This window comes from Malus sylvestris, chromosome 7 (genome assembly GCF_916048215.2).
Source record: "Malus sylvestris chromosome 7, drMalSylv7.2, whole genome shotgun sequence".
NCBI lineage: Eukaryota > Viridiplantae > Streptophyta > Magnoliopsida > Rosales > Rosaceae > Malus > Malus sylvestris.
In genome coordinates, this window is record NC_062266.1 from 33,579,088 (window position 1) to 33,592,986 (window position 13,899).

At 39.5% G+C, this 13,899-nt stretch overlaps 1 protein-coding gene across 1 annotated transcript; it reads right to left on the minus strand.

Moving 5' to 3' along the window:
- Window positions 1-7,909: 7,909 nt before the first annotated feature.
- Window positions 7,910-9,693, minus strand: LOC126627924 (UDP-glycosyltransferase 88A1-like). The gene is made up of 2 exons (XM_050297490.1): window positions 9,597-9,693; window positions 7,910-9,546 (listed from the first exon to the last, which is right to left on the minus strand). Exon 2 carries the CDS (start codon window positions 9,542-9,544, stop codon window positions 8,120-8,122), a length of 1,425 nt encoding a protein of 474 aa, XP_050153447.1. The 5' UTR covers window positions 9,545-9,546; window positions 9,597-9,693; the 3' UTR covers window positions 7,910-8,119.
- Between the last annotated feature and the right edge of the window lie 4,206 nt (window positions 9,694-13,899).

Here is a 13,899-nt window from a genome sequence, read left to right on the forward strand (position 1 = left end):
CTCTACTCCGTGGACGTAGCCAATCTGGGTGAACCACGTACATCTTGTATTTGCTTCCCTGTCTCTATCTATTTACATACTTATCCACACTAGTGACCGAAGCAATCTAGCGAAGGTCACAAACTTGACATTTTCTGTTGTACCAAAGTCCTTACTGATTTTGTGCATCAACATTGGCGGCGTCTGTGGGAACGACACTTATTCCCACTCTCTTTAGCTTTGTTAAGCTGGTTTCCACCATTTGTACACTCTTTTTTTACCAAACATCCTTCTCCAACATGGAGAGCGAAAGAAGCCACAACACGCAGAATGACACCCTTCTTGCACTTGGTGCGAGACAATGAAAGAAGAAAGGAAAAATGGTTGTTCTTCAAGCTAAAGTCGATGAGTTAGAAGCTCAGAACAACAAGATAGCAATGAAGAATGAGGTCCTCCAGAAGCAGTATGAGAAGCTTTTTGAGATGCTCCATGAAACTAGGTGTACTCAAACACGCAAGCTCGTTACCCCTGTGGACATCAACCATCATCTGGGTGCCCCCCAACATAGAAAGTCACCTTCATTCGACATGGGTATCCCTGATGAGGAGCGAGCTAATCATCAAAACATTGATCGACATGAGACTTATCTCAAACCAGCTGCTTCGACCCGAAGTAGGAGAAGTGGAGGCAGACACCTCCTTACAGAAGGAGTGGAAGGATCGAAAGCCGTCTTTCTCAACTGTCGAGATTTCCAAAAGCAACGTCGAGACAATCCCATCCATGTAAGCTCAAAGATCAATGACTCAAGAGTCTCTGAAAGACTTGGTCCCTTCCCATGTCCCAGGCCGGTTACCAATTTGGGGAAGGGGCAACAAGTCCTAGAGAAACACAAAGGTATAGGGGACTCAGAGATGTTCCGACATACATACCTTGGAAATTAGTACGGCGAGTCCAGGGAAAAACCAAATGCTCTTGATCAAACCTTCATACCTTCAAAAGGAGATGGAGATTTACGAAAGAAAGCTCCAGTGGTACATGACTCCACTCAGGACCCTCTTGTCCTACAACTTCTTAAGGAAGTAAACAAGTTGAAAGCCGAATGACAAGCTGAGATACTTGATTGGAACCAACCTAGGCCTGGCCCTCTTACAAGGAGGATCCTCGACACCCACTCCAAGTAAAGACAAAGCAGAAGCTTGGCTTGCAACTCTATACTGGAAATGAAGACCCGATTGAACACCTTAACCTTTTTAAGTCCACCATGGCATACCGGATGCACACCGACGAAGAGCGATGCCTTCTCTTCCCCTCTACCCTCTATGATGGAGCTCTAAACTGGTATTGTCGTCTTCCACCTGAGACGGTAGACTCATTTGAGGAATTGAGGAAACTGTTTGTTTCTCAACACATTTTACAGACCAATCATTTGCACTATGCGGATGACTTGTACACTATTCGCCAGAAGCCAGACAAGTCATTACGTATGTATGCTGGCCGCTTAAGCCATGAGTATTCCTGTTGTGCCGAGGCAGACGACAAGACTGCTCTCAAAGCCATCACAGCAGGCCTACATGACTGTTTCTTCAAGTACATGATCAATGCCAACACTTGGAAGACTTACTCTGAGGTGATGGCACATGCTTATAATCATGCCTCCGCCGAGGCAATGACATATCAAGGGAAACCCCTCACAGCCACCCCTTATCAGCAAGTAGGGAGTGGAAGCCATATCCAACCAAATAAGAAGACCTCGACCTTCCAAACGGCAGCGGTGCCTCCTCTTGCCTTACTTAATACTTTGCAAGTCAATAGACATATCAATCTCAGGGCAAAAGGAAAGATTTCCATCTTCACCAATCTCATTTTAGTAAAAAGAGTAAGGGACACTACCGCGATAACCAAGGGTATCGCCTTGATAATCCTCGACCCCAGGCAGTCAACACAGTGGGTCAAGCACATGTCAGGACAACCCCTACCCCGAGGTATGAGGCATGCACACCTTTGAACGCCACATGCGTGGCCATTTACCCCAGCATAGCACACTTGATACGGAAGCCAAAGCCGAGGCACTCGGATTACAAGCCCACGAAGAACACGGGCACGTTTTGCTGCTACCACGAGCATAACGGACATGACGGCGAGAAGTGTATCACCTTTCGTGATCATATTAAAACTTTGGCACTTGAAGGAAAAATTGATCAATTCCTCTTTCACCTTCCAATGGGTAACCATAACCAACGCCAGATGAATGTGATATATTCCATAAGTGGTGGCACACCCATATCTAAATCTTCCAACAGGGCTATGAAAAATAGTGAACGAGCTTTAAGGTTTGGCCACCAAGTGTTTCACGTGGAAGACATCAGGGGAGGTAAGTATCAAAAGCCTAACTGGGATCCAATATGTTTCTACCCTGAGGAAGAAAGAGGTAACATCTACCCTCACAACGACCCACTGATCATGGAAGCTCATATAGCCAACTTTGAAGTACGACGAATCCTGGTAGGCACGGGGGCTTAGGTCAATATGATGTTTGCTGAAGCTTTCAGGGCACTTAATGTAGCTGAACACTTGCTCGATCGCTCGATTTCCCCTCTGATAAGCTTCTCCGGTGATATCGTGCAACCTTTGGGGAGCATACACTTACCTTTCACCATTGGTACAGGCCCTTACACAGTTACCATTACCATTAACTTCTTGGTGGTGGTTGATTGCCCAACGGCATACAATGTCATCTTCGGACGCACAGGTATTAATGATCATAAGGCCATGGTATCCATACATATGTTGTTGATGAAATTTCCAACCCCCTATGGCAATGGTTACATCAAAGGAGATAAACTTAGTGCACGATCATGTTACAACACTTTGGTCAAGCAACAGCACATGCATGTGCCTAAGGAAACCCTTTCTATACATGACCAAGTCATAAAGACCAGCCCAGACGAAGCCAACTTGGATCTTCACGGTGGCAACAGTCAACCCGACGAGCCTCGAGATGACTCTTTCACCCAAACTCTAGATTTGATGGACTTGTTTTGACCCTCAAATTCTTGAGTCGGTCTTATACTCTAGAGGAAACCAGAAAACCCTCCAGCCCAGTTCAAGAATAAGCCTGTGGAAAGTTACTTCTTCAAAAGCAAAAGTATCTCATATCATCTCTTCTTCATTTGCTTCTCCTTATCCTTATTGTTGTTTACGACATAAGGAGAAGGAGAACAATTAACCGGAAGCCGAAGTCAAACCTCCGATCCAGGTTGCTTGCTTGGAAGTCTAATTGCTTACCTTGTCTGTTACCTCATTCGACAAATCTCCTAGCTCAGCGACTTGGGGGACTCCTACTATAGGGGTTTGTATCGCACTTAACCAAACTCGAAACTACAAGTAAGCTTCAAGTGAAATTGATACATTACCTTGTGCATCTTCATCGGTTAAAGATACCACCCCTGGATGGAGGAAAAGTACTTCCAGAGAAGATGCCACATCTACATATGAGACAGATAAGGCAAGTGAAAATGATACCACACTTCTGTACGTAGAAGTTTCGTGATTGCTCAATGGTTTGGATCTTGCAAGTCCCCAATCGAGGAGCTTCCCTCACTCGGGAACTTAGGGGAGCACTGTTTGTACCATACTTGACCAATCTCGAAACTACTGAGCACCGGTCAACGTTATACCATCAAGGACCCAGAAGAGTTTCACTTAAGTCAGGAGGCCAATCATAGCGCGACACGTGTTGACATCAGAAGTCAATCATAGCACGACACATGTTGACATCAAAAGCCAATCATAGTGCGACACATGTCAACATCAAAAGCCAATCACAACACGACACGTGTCAATGTCAGAATGAAACTAGAAACTCTCTTCTATAAATAGAAATCATTGTCTCACAATATTTCCTAATGTCATTTGTACTAAATCATTCACTAGTACTCACTAAATAAGAGCTTGAACCTATGTACTTATGTAAACCCTTCACAATTAATGAGAACTCCTCTACTCCGTGGACATAGCTAATCTGGGTGAACCACGTACATCTTGTGTTTGCTTCCTTGTCTCTATCCATTTACATACTTATCCACACTAGTGACCGGAGCAATCTAGCGAAGGTCACAAACTTGACACTTTTTGTTGTACCAAAGTCCTCACTGATTTTGTGCATCAACAACATTAATTGATTTCCAAGAACCACATTAATCGATTTTCAATTTGAGGCATCATCTTGATGGGATGGATCAATTTCAAGACTAGGGTTGGCCCAACACAAGTAGATCGATTATCTGGGGCCTTAGAAAATCGAGGGCACCAAAAATATATGGAGGTATATTTAAATATGTTTTCATAAGAATATAAAATTACAACATTTTGTTAAATGATGAAGAAGTTTAACAAGAAGGGGAGGTTTCTGCTCCTTAAAATAAGGAGGAAGTCATTGGTTCAAAATCGTTAGTGTGTTTTTTACTTTTCAACTTTGATTAATTTCTTTTCATAAGAATACGAATTACAAAATTTGGTCAAATGATCAAGAAGTTTAATCATAAGTGGTGGTTTCTACTATTTAAAAATTCTTTTTGGTTGTTAATATTTTTGTATGTCCTCCTCGATTATAATAACTAGTTATTAGCTATGTGGGTTGCAATTTTTAGACATTTATTCCAATTTAAGTTTAACCTTTAACAAATAGTAATGCTAGGTCGACCAAATTGTTAGACTACATTTGCAAACCATATGACATGGCACCAGTATAAAATAAGCAAGTTAATCAACACTTAAGTAATAATCAATAACCACATCAAATGGTTTACCAAATTTGATTTAAAAATTCAGTCTCCCTAGCATTAGCCTTCAATAAATTAATGTATGTATGTCTTTACCAAATACTAGGTTTAATTCGGTGCTCAAAGACTCGAAAATATGTATTCTCAGTTCCATATTGACAATGTTAGTAAATAATGAAATATCTTCGATATTCTAAACCTATGAGCATTTGTAAGCAACTTATTCTACCTCAACAACCAGAAGAAAACTTTCACCGTCTCGAAAATCTCAAGACCAATCATGTCAATAACTATTTGTGATAAAAACTTTAGCGGATAATCGTGCTAAACTAAGCCATTCATTTATTCTACCTCAACAACCAGAAGAAAACTTTCACCGTCTCGAAAATCTCAAGATCAATCGTGTCAATGACTATTTGTAATAAAAACTTTAACAGATCTCAAGAACAATCATGTCAATAACTATTTGTGATAAAAACTTTAGCCGATAATTGTGCTAAACTAAACCATTCATTTATTCCCGGCTGTACACCAAAAAGATTCAAACTAAGCCATTCATTTATTCCAGGTTGTACACCAAAAAGATTCATGTTGTTAGTCACCACATATCTTAAAACGCACGTAAGCCATGGCGTCAACAAATTCTTCGATGACGAACGTAGTGTCAACTTTTTCCTCTAATGGTTGAACGACTGCGTATTGCTGTTTAATCTGTAGGACAAACATCTTTGGAAAAATTACGTAGGACATACATCTTTGGAAATTTTACGTAGGACATATATTGGTAGTTGGAAAATAACTATGGTTTTAAATAATATTTTCAACAGTTACTGAATGGGAATTGTAATATTGACACTCCAAAAAAATTGTAACGTTTTCACATAACAATATATAATTAGCTTTGTAGAACGTCATTTTGGCACCAAGAGACATGAAGGTTATTCTCTTGGCATGGACATAATATATATCTCTGACTTATTTTGTACTATGCCTCTTGGTACTCTACTTTTAATCTCACTTTGCATTTGAAACTCAAATTACACCACTATGCCTCCTAAAACGTAATTTTTCATCACTTTTCCATTTTTTTGTCAATTCCATTAAAAAACATGTTTAGTCTCTGATTTTACGTGGCATGGGCCAAGTTGTTGAAGTAGGATTCTCTCTTCTCTAATTCTCCTTCATTTTCCTCCCCTCTTACCTTTTTTTTTACGTGAATTAATCGTAACCATTCAAATAGGAGAAGAATGAAGAAGAGGGAGATTTGGAAGCGAGATAATCATACTCCTAAGTTCTAATTTGTTTCTATTGTGATTGCCATGTGGTACACAGAAAATTTTAAAAATATCTTGATATTCTGAAAACTATAAAAAAATATAAAAACATGCGTACTCTTCCCTTCCCCTCCTCCCGTCACCGCCGAACCTTCCCGGCCCTAATCCAAACTACCCGCCCACTCAAATCGAAATCCACAACTCTGGCAACTTTCCAATAAAAATAAAAAAAATGGATCTCTGGATTTAAACAATTGTGTAAAAAATTAGGCACAATCCTCTCGCTAAATGAACTCCGTATCTGCTACGTTCCATTTTAGTTTGTTCGAAGATATTGACTTAAAGCTAAGGTTAGGAATGCCAAAATTTTAAACCAAGATTTGGTTGTTGATTATTGAATTATGGGTAATGCCAAGGAGACTAAATTTGTAAACTAAGGGGGTGTTTGTTTGCCCTCACTAAGTAGGATTGGACTGGACAGGATTAAAACTCAGAGCAATACCGTGTTTGTTACGTAGCAGGATAACCTTTAGTGGGACTAGCCGGGACTCGCCTCGACAAAGGACGTCTCTAGACGGTCTTAGCGAGTCCCATCGAAAGGCATCGGATTGCTAAGACCTTCGTTGCTTCACTCCATCTGCTTCTCTTCGTCCGCTTCTCTCCCTTACTCTGCTTCATCTGCTTCTCTCTCCCTTGCCCATCTATCTGCTTCTCTCTTTCCTAGATCTGAAACCCAGCCCACCCACTGCCTAAATCTCCACACCAAAATTTTAAAAAAAAATCAAAACAAAAACAACAACAATCCCCATATAAAAATTCTTCCTTATTCCCAATAATTCCCAAAAAATTCCCAAAAAAAAAATTATTTTCCTAGAATATTCCCGAGAAATGGATAGAGAAAAGGAGAGAGTAGCTTTGGTACAAAGAAAAATGGAGAGACGAAGGAGAGAGTAGCTTTAGGGACGATTTTGGAGGAAAAATTGTTTTGAAGGCTATTGTTTTGCAGGAAAAAATGAGTGTTGGGGAGCGGCACTAACGAGGAAGAAAAGAATTAACTCCCAGGGAGAGGAGAGTGTTCCAGACACAAACACAAAGAAAAAGCTTGAATAAAAAATAAAATATTATTAAATGTGTATTTAATGATATAAAATTATAGTTGTTAACTATTCTTTTTTTTTAGTCCGTCATTCTACCAAACGCTTCACTAAATCAATCCAGCTTAGTCTAGTCTAAGCCAATCCAGCTTAGTCCCTAAAGCTAGTACAATCCGAGTTAGTCCGGTGCAACAAACGCACCCTAAGTGTTGAAAATTAAAGGACATAGAAGTTGATAATTGAGTTATTACTTAAGCATTGATAAACGTGCTCATTTCTATTGGTGACACATCATTTAGTTTGCAAATTTAGTCTTCCTAACATTGCTCTTGGATTATTGATATAATATTGATTAACGTGCTTATTTTTTTATTGGCGATACATCATTTGGTTTGCAAATTTAATTTAAAATTTTGATCTCCCTAACATTATCCTTAACTTTCTATCTTGACATGGTTGATGGTTTTTTAAGGTATGCAATTATCAATTTAGAACTTAAAGTCGAAACTCTTAAAATTTATTTGTTACGGTAAATAAACAACTCTTTGTGTCTTTAGAATATTAGAATCTCTCAATAATAGAGTGGTTCAATAGTGTTTGTGCATGGAAATTGCGAAATGCTACATGGTTGACCGGCCAACAGTGACAAATATATTTTTTTTAAACATCAGCAATACGAGAAAATTTTATTGATATATATATATAAAAAAAAGTTATACATAATTAGAAGGACATAAACCTTTTCCCTTATAAAGCAAGAAAAACAAAATACAAAATACAAGAAAAAAAAGAAACATAAACATTACCCTTACTGAAAAAACAAAATACAAGAAAAATAGAGGGGACATATACCCTTCCCCTCTCGAAAATACAATTAATGATTGACATGAACTTATTAATCATTTGTAATTGAAGATTCCGTTGATAAAATAAGACAAGAAGAAAATCATGGCCGGAAATACAATTACAAAGTCACAAACCGGGTTGGAGTCTAACAGGTTTTGCCCCAGAATTCAAGTAGTTTAGTAAATGCAACCCGAGACGACCCGGTCTCACCCAATGCTGCATGGGCATCGTTTTGCAAATCCTTTGTACGCTTCCTGATCGACTCGCCCTCCTCCGAGTCCATCAACTCCGTAACTCGCTTCTCCACCTCCGCTGCTCTCACAAACCCGTCTTCTGACTCGTTCATCGGCATAGCAATCTTAATCTCCTCCACCAAAACCACTCGATTGAATCTCTGCTCCGCGTAGAGCGGCCAAGCCACAATCGGCACACCGGCACACACCGATTCCAACACCGAGTTCCACCCGCAATGACTCACAAACCCACCCACCGAGTTGTGATTCAACACTGCCACTTGCGGGGCCCATGACTTGACCACGAGACCCCGACCCTTAGTCCGATCCAAGAACCCGTCCGGAAGCAAAGATTTCAATTCCGGATCGGACTCTTTAATAGCCAGCCCAATTTGATTTTGGGCTGGAGGATTACGGACCACCCACAAAAATCTGTGCCCACTATTCTCCAACCCAATCGCAATTTCCTTCAACTGCTCCTTTGAAAACAATCCCAAGCTCCCAAAACAGAGGAACACCACGCTTCCACTTGGCTGTGAGTCCAGCCATTTCAAATACTCGGCCCCGCGGCCTCCACCGCCATGGGAAATAATCAGCGGTCCGATGGGGTAGACCGGTGGAGTTGGAACGTTCTCCGTCAAGCACAGACCGTCCCATATTGCTCTGAGAACTCTGGGTTCGAGAGATTCAAACGTGTTTACGATAATCCCAGCTGATTTCGGGAACTGCTTTGAGCTTTCTTGGAAATGTTCATACACTTTGTTGTTTCGTTCAAGAATCGGTTTCGGCATATCGGAGGAAGGAATCGGCTGGACTCCTGGAATGTTGAGAAGGATATTTAGGTCTTTGAGGCTTTTGTCAGTGATGCTGTGAATGGTGGGGAGGTAGAGGAAGCAAGCGAGGTTGGCGGCGCTGGATGTGAAGAAGAAGTAGCTGGGGATGTTCAGCTCGGTGGCAATGGGGAGCCCGACAGAGCAGAAGAAGTCCATGACAAAAGCTTTGATGGAGAAGTTGTGGGAGATGGAGAGGAGGGCTTGGTGGACGTAAGGGTTGTTGAGGAGAAGGACTTCGAAGATTGGGGTTTCGTGGTTGCGGGAGGGGGAGAGGGAGGGAGGGAGGGAGATGGTGGGGAGGTGGTGGAAAATGAGGGAAGGGTTGGCGGCGGAGACGGAGGTGATGTATGAGTCGGTGTCGTTGGCACGGTAGGGCGGGGTGGTGATGAGGATGTGGATGCACAGAGAAGGGTGGCGGGTGAGTATGAGCTTGCCTAGCTCTACCATGGAGACTAAGTGCCCAATTAGAGGTGATGGATATAAAACTATAGCTGTCGCCTCCATAGGTCTCTGTCTTTGTTAGGGTTTTGCCGCTGTGCTCACGTATCTCTCTTAGCTCTCTGTCTTTGTTAGGGTTTTGCCGCTGTGCTCACGTATCTCTCTTAGCTCTCTGTCTTTATTATGGTTTTGCCGCTGTGCCTCACTTATCACACTTGTTCTTATACACGTCTCCGGTTCTTCCTTAAATCGTTCATCGTTTTTCGTTGATAAGAATAAAAAATAATAATAGGAAGACTTTGGATGCGTCTTATACACGTGTCCGGTTCTTCCTTAATCGTTCATCGTTTTTCGTTCATAAAAATAAAAATAGGGTGACTTTGGATGCAATCTGGGATGTGACGTTCTCGAAAAGGTGGAGCTGTTTAATCCTTGGAAAGCGGACTCACATAATTTTTTTTGGGTTTTCTTTTCCTCTTCTTTTTTTTTTGTTAGCAGTTTTCTTTTCTTTTCTTTTCCTCTTCTGCTTGGGAAGAGGAAAGCCCCATTGATGTTTTAATTTTTTTATTTTTTCTCTTATTCTCCTTCTCCGATTACACTGTTTTTTCATTTCATCTTCTTCTGTTGCTCTGTAAATTTCCACAGCAGCCTCTCTCGCTTCTTCTCTGAGCTTCTTCTTGCTTCCAAGGTGCTCGCTCTTTCTCTCTCTCTTATAGCTGCCAAACAACCCAGTGTCTGCACAGACCTTGCCGATTTATGAAACGATTTTGAGTTAATCGCAGCGAAGCACCGCTGCCTAGCGCCCAAGCGCCGCCTAGCGGCCGCCTCAACCGGTTTTTAGAACACTGAAATTCATTAATACATTAATGTTAAGGACTTCGATTAAAATCTGAAAACTAATAAGACCTCAGTCAATGAACATTTGTAGTTAGGAATCGGATACTAGTTTTTCCATAAAAAATGGTTATATGTCTTTTTTTTTTCTTTTTCCTTATAGTGAAATCAAGATGATACGTGGATAAATTGCAAAAGGCCAAAAATAGGAAAACCATCTATTTAAATCATGTTTTGTAAATCATATGATGTGATTATTGATGATTGAATTGTTACTTAAGTGTTGGATTTTTATCCAAATATAATAAGAAATATGCTATAAGATATGTAAATGCTTTTAAATTGTTCATTTCTTTTTTTGTTTTCTGGGTTTCTAGTTTCTACACTCTATTTTGACTCACTAATCTTCACTCATTTTCAGTTATTGGAAAATGACTTTGATGATTTTAAATTAGAATAATAATGTCACTGTATTAGTCGATACATGTTCAATGTACACGGGTGCTCCTCAACATCTCCAAAATAAATAATTTAACCCTTCTGGCGATCCTCATGTTTCATTCTCAAAAGGCTCGCCTTCAAAGTTCTAGATTTCATTCTCGAATCCTAAAACTTTATCAAATTATTATGCACTTTTCTTATGAGCAATGAAAAACGATTACTTAAATGAGAAGAGATCCTCTCCGGATCTCTCTCACCAAAACCATCAAGTTTACTTGTTTGGATTTTTGAAATTTGATTCAACAACTATAAACAAAAAAATCATAAGAAATGAACTTAATGATTTTGGTGGGAGAAATTCGGAAATGATTTCTTCCCTAATGTCATGAGTGAAAAATGAGCACATGCATTATGCATACACGGATCAGGATCCTCTCCTGAGTAGATGGAGAGGATCTTCCTGACCAGGCCTATCGAGCCGTTCATTTTTTATCCAACGGTTATAATTATTATAACTTTTAGAAGGATTCCCTGTTTGTAACTGTTTGATAAAAAATGAACGGCCCGATAGGTCTGGTCAGGAGGATCCTCTCCATCTGCTCAGGAGAGGATCCTGGTCCATGCATACACGACAATGAAAAGTGGCGTGTGTACCCCACAGTTGTTGTAGCTCTGACACTCCAAGGTTCTGCGTCCGTCGTACCATATCACTCATTGTTGCTGCCTCGTACCATGGCACTATTTGTACCGTGATACTCCCGAAGAACTATAGCGCCATAGCATTCCTTCGTTGTGGTTAATAATTCACAACATGATTGTTCATGGTGCGGACTCTATGAAGAGAAACGAAAAAAATTCTAATCTCACTCCATCTAATTGATCATGTGCAATATTATAAAAAATGTTAACAACATCCTTATATTTCTTAACATGCACATAAGGATCTTCATTTTCTAAACAAGGAAAAATAAGAAAAAGATGAACCATTCCATATTGAAATTCATAATTTGGCATATTAGCAGGAAAAAGAATGCATAAAGGAGATGCAACACGAGTTAGATGCAAAAAGTCTTTCAATCTACCTTGCCTTGAATAATTGCACGGTCAGCCTTGTCGACAGACTCACTATTACTATAAAAAAGATTTCCAAACAAAGTTTCAATTTTAGTTTCTGGACGCTTAGCAAATCTGCCTTGGTGATCACAATATCGCATAAAAATTTAAGAAAGAAGGAAGAAAAGGGAAGGAAGAAAAGGGAAGGAAGAAGAAGGAAGAAGAGGGAGATTTGGAGGCGAGATAATCACACTCCTAAGTCCTAAACTTGTTTCTATTGTGATTGCCATGTGGTACACAGAAAATTTTAAAAATATCTTGATATTCTGAAAGCTAACAAAAATATAAAAACAAACCCTTCCCTTCCCCTCCTCCCGTCACTGCCGCACCTTCCCTGCCCTAATCCCAAGTACCTGCCCACTCAAATCGAAATCCACAACTCGGGCAACTTTCCAATAAAAAAATAAATAAAATGGATCTCTGGATTTAAACAATTGTGTAAAAATTTAGGCACAATCCTCTCACTAAATGAACTCCGTATCTGCTACGTTACATTTTAGTTTGTTAGAAGATATTGACTTAAAGCTAAGGTTAGGAAGACCAAAATTTCAAATTAAATTATGTAAATCAAGATTTGGTTGTTGATTATTGAATTATAGGTAATGTTAGGAAGACTAAATTTGTAAATTAAGTGTTGAAAATTAAAGGACATAGAAGTTGATAATTGAGTTATTAACGTGCTCATTTCTATTGGTGACACATCATTTAATTTGCAAATTTAGTCTCTCTAACATTACTCTTGGATTATTGATATAGTATCGATTAACGTGCTTATTTTTAATTGGTGATACATCATTTGGTTTGCAAATTTAATTTAAAATTTTGATTTTCCTAACATTATCCTTAGCTTTCTATCTTGACATGGTTGATGGTTTTTTAAGGTATGCAATTATCAATTTAGAACTTAAAGTCGAAACTCTTAAAATTTATTTGTTACTGTAAATAAACAACTCTTTGTGTCTTTAGAATATTATAATCTCTCAATAATAGAGTAGTTCAATAGTGTTTGTGCATGGAAATTGCGAAATGCTACATGGTTGACCGGCCAACAGTGACAAAATGACGAGAATGCGTTGAGCTGGTCACGGGGTAACGTCAAGAAATTAAACTAAGAGAAACTCATGACCGTGACATTGCACTGATTCATTAGAAAGGCAAACAAACTTTCCTTAGTCTTTATTTTCAACTTCTTTCGGATTGAGATTCTCCTCGAATCTCTTCTATCTGTATTCTTTGGGTCCTTAATTCTTGAGCTGGAGAGAGAGAGAGATAGAAAAGAGGGAAGAAGATGAACATTAAAAGGTGATCAGGAAAGAATTCCTAGTGGTTCAATTTTCAGTTGAACGGAGATGATTGAAAGTTCAGGAGGACTCGGATGAAAGGATACATAGAGGATCCTATTCCAACTACTTCGTGACTCCTTCAACTTCACCACCCGACAACCAAACCTCTCTTATCAGAATACACATGTTTAAGGTTGTGACGATCTTGGATTCTTCCCTCTCCTCTCTCACAATCTCAATGCCCTGCGCATCATTTTGCTTCCTGAAGGGACCCGTGACACAAGATGTAGGGTCTCTGCTGACCAATCAGCATTTCACTCAATTCACTACGTACGGCTCCCATGACCAATCAGCAGAGACCCTACATCTTGTGTCACGGGTTCCTTCAGCAAAGACCCTAAATCAAGCACACCACATGCATAAAAGCACACCAATCAGCATTTCACTCAATTCACTGCGTACGGCTCCCATGATATATTCAGCTTTTATGCATGTGGTGTGCTTGATTTAGATCTCAATGATCAATTCAAACAATGTTAAATTCTATTATCTATAATTTTGCCAAGTCTAAATTTATAAAATGCCAATTCAATAATATTCAATTTTTTTTTTTTACATTAATTTGTAGTTCAGATGATTAAAAACATTGTGTTTATAAGCGAGTGTTATGACTGAATTTTTTACCTCGGTATGGCATGTATCAAAAGAAAACCCTAATTTTTGCTTTGAACTAAAATGAACAAACAAATA

Coding starts and splice junctions, on each gene's coding strand:
- LOC126627924 (XM_050297490.1), bottom strand. CDS start 9,544: ATGGAGGCGACAGCTATAGTTTTATATCCATCACCTCTAATTGGGCAC.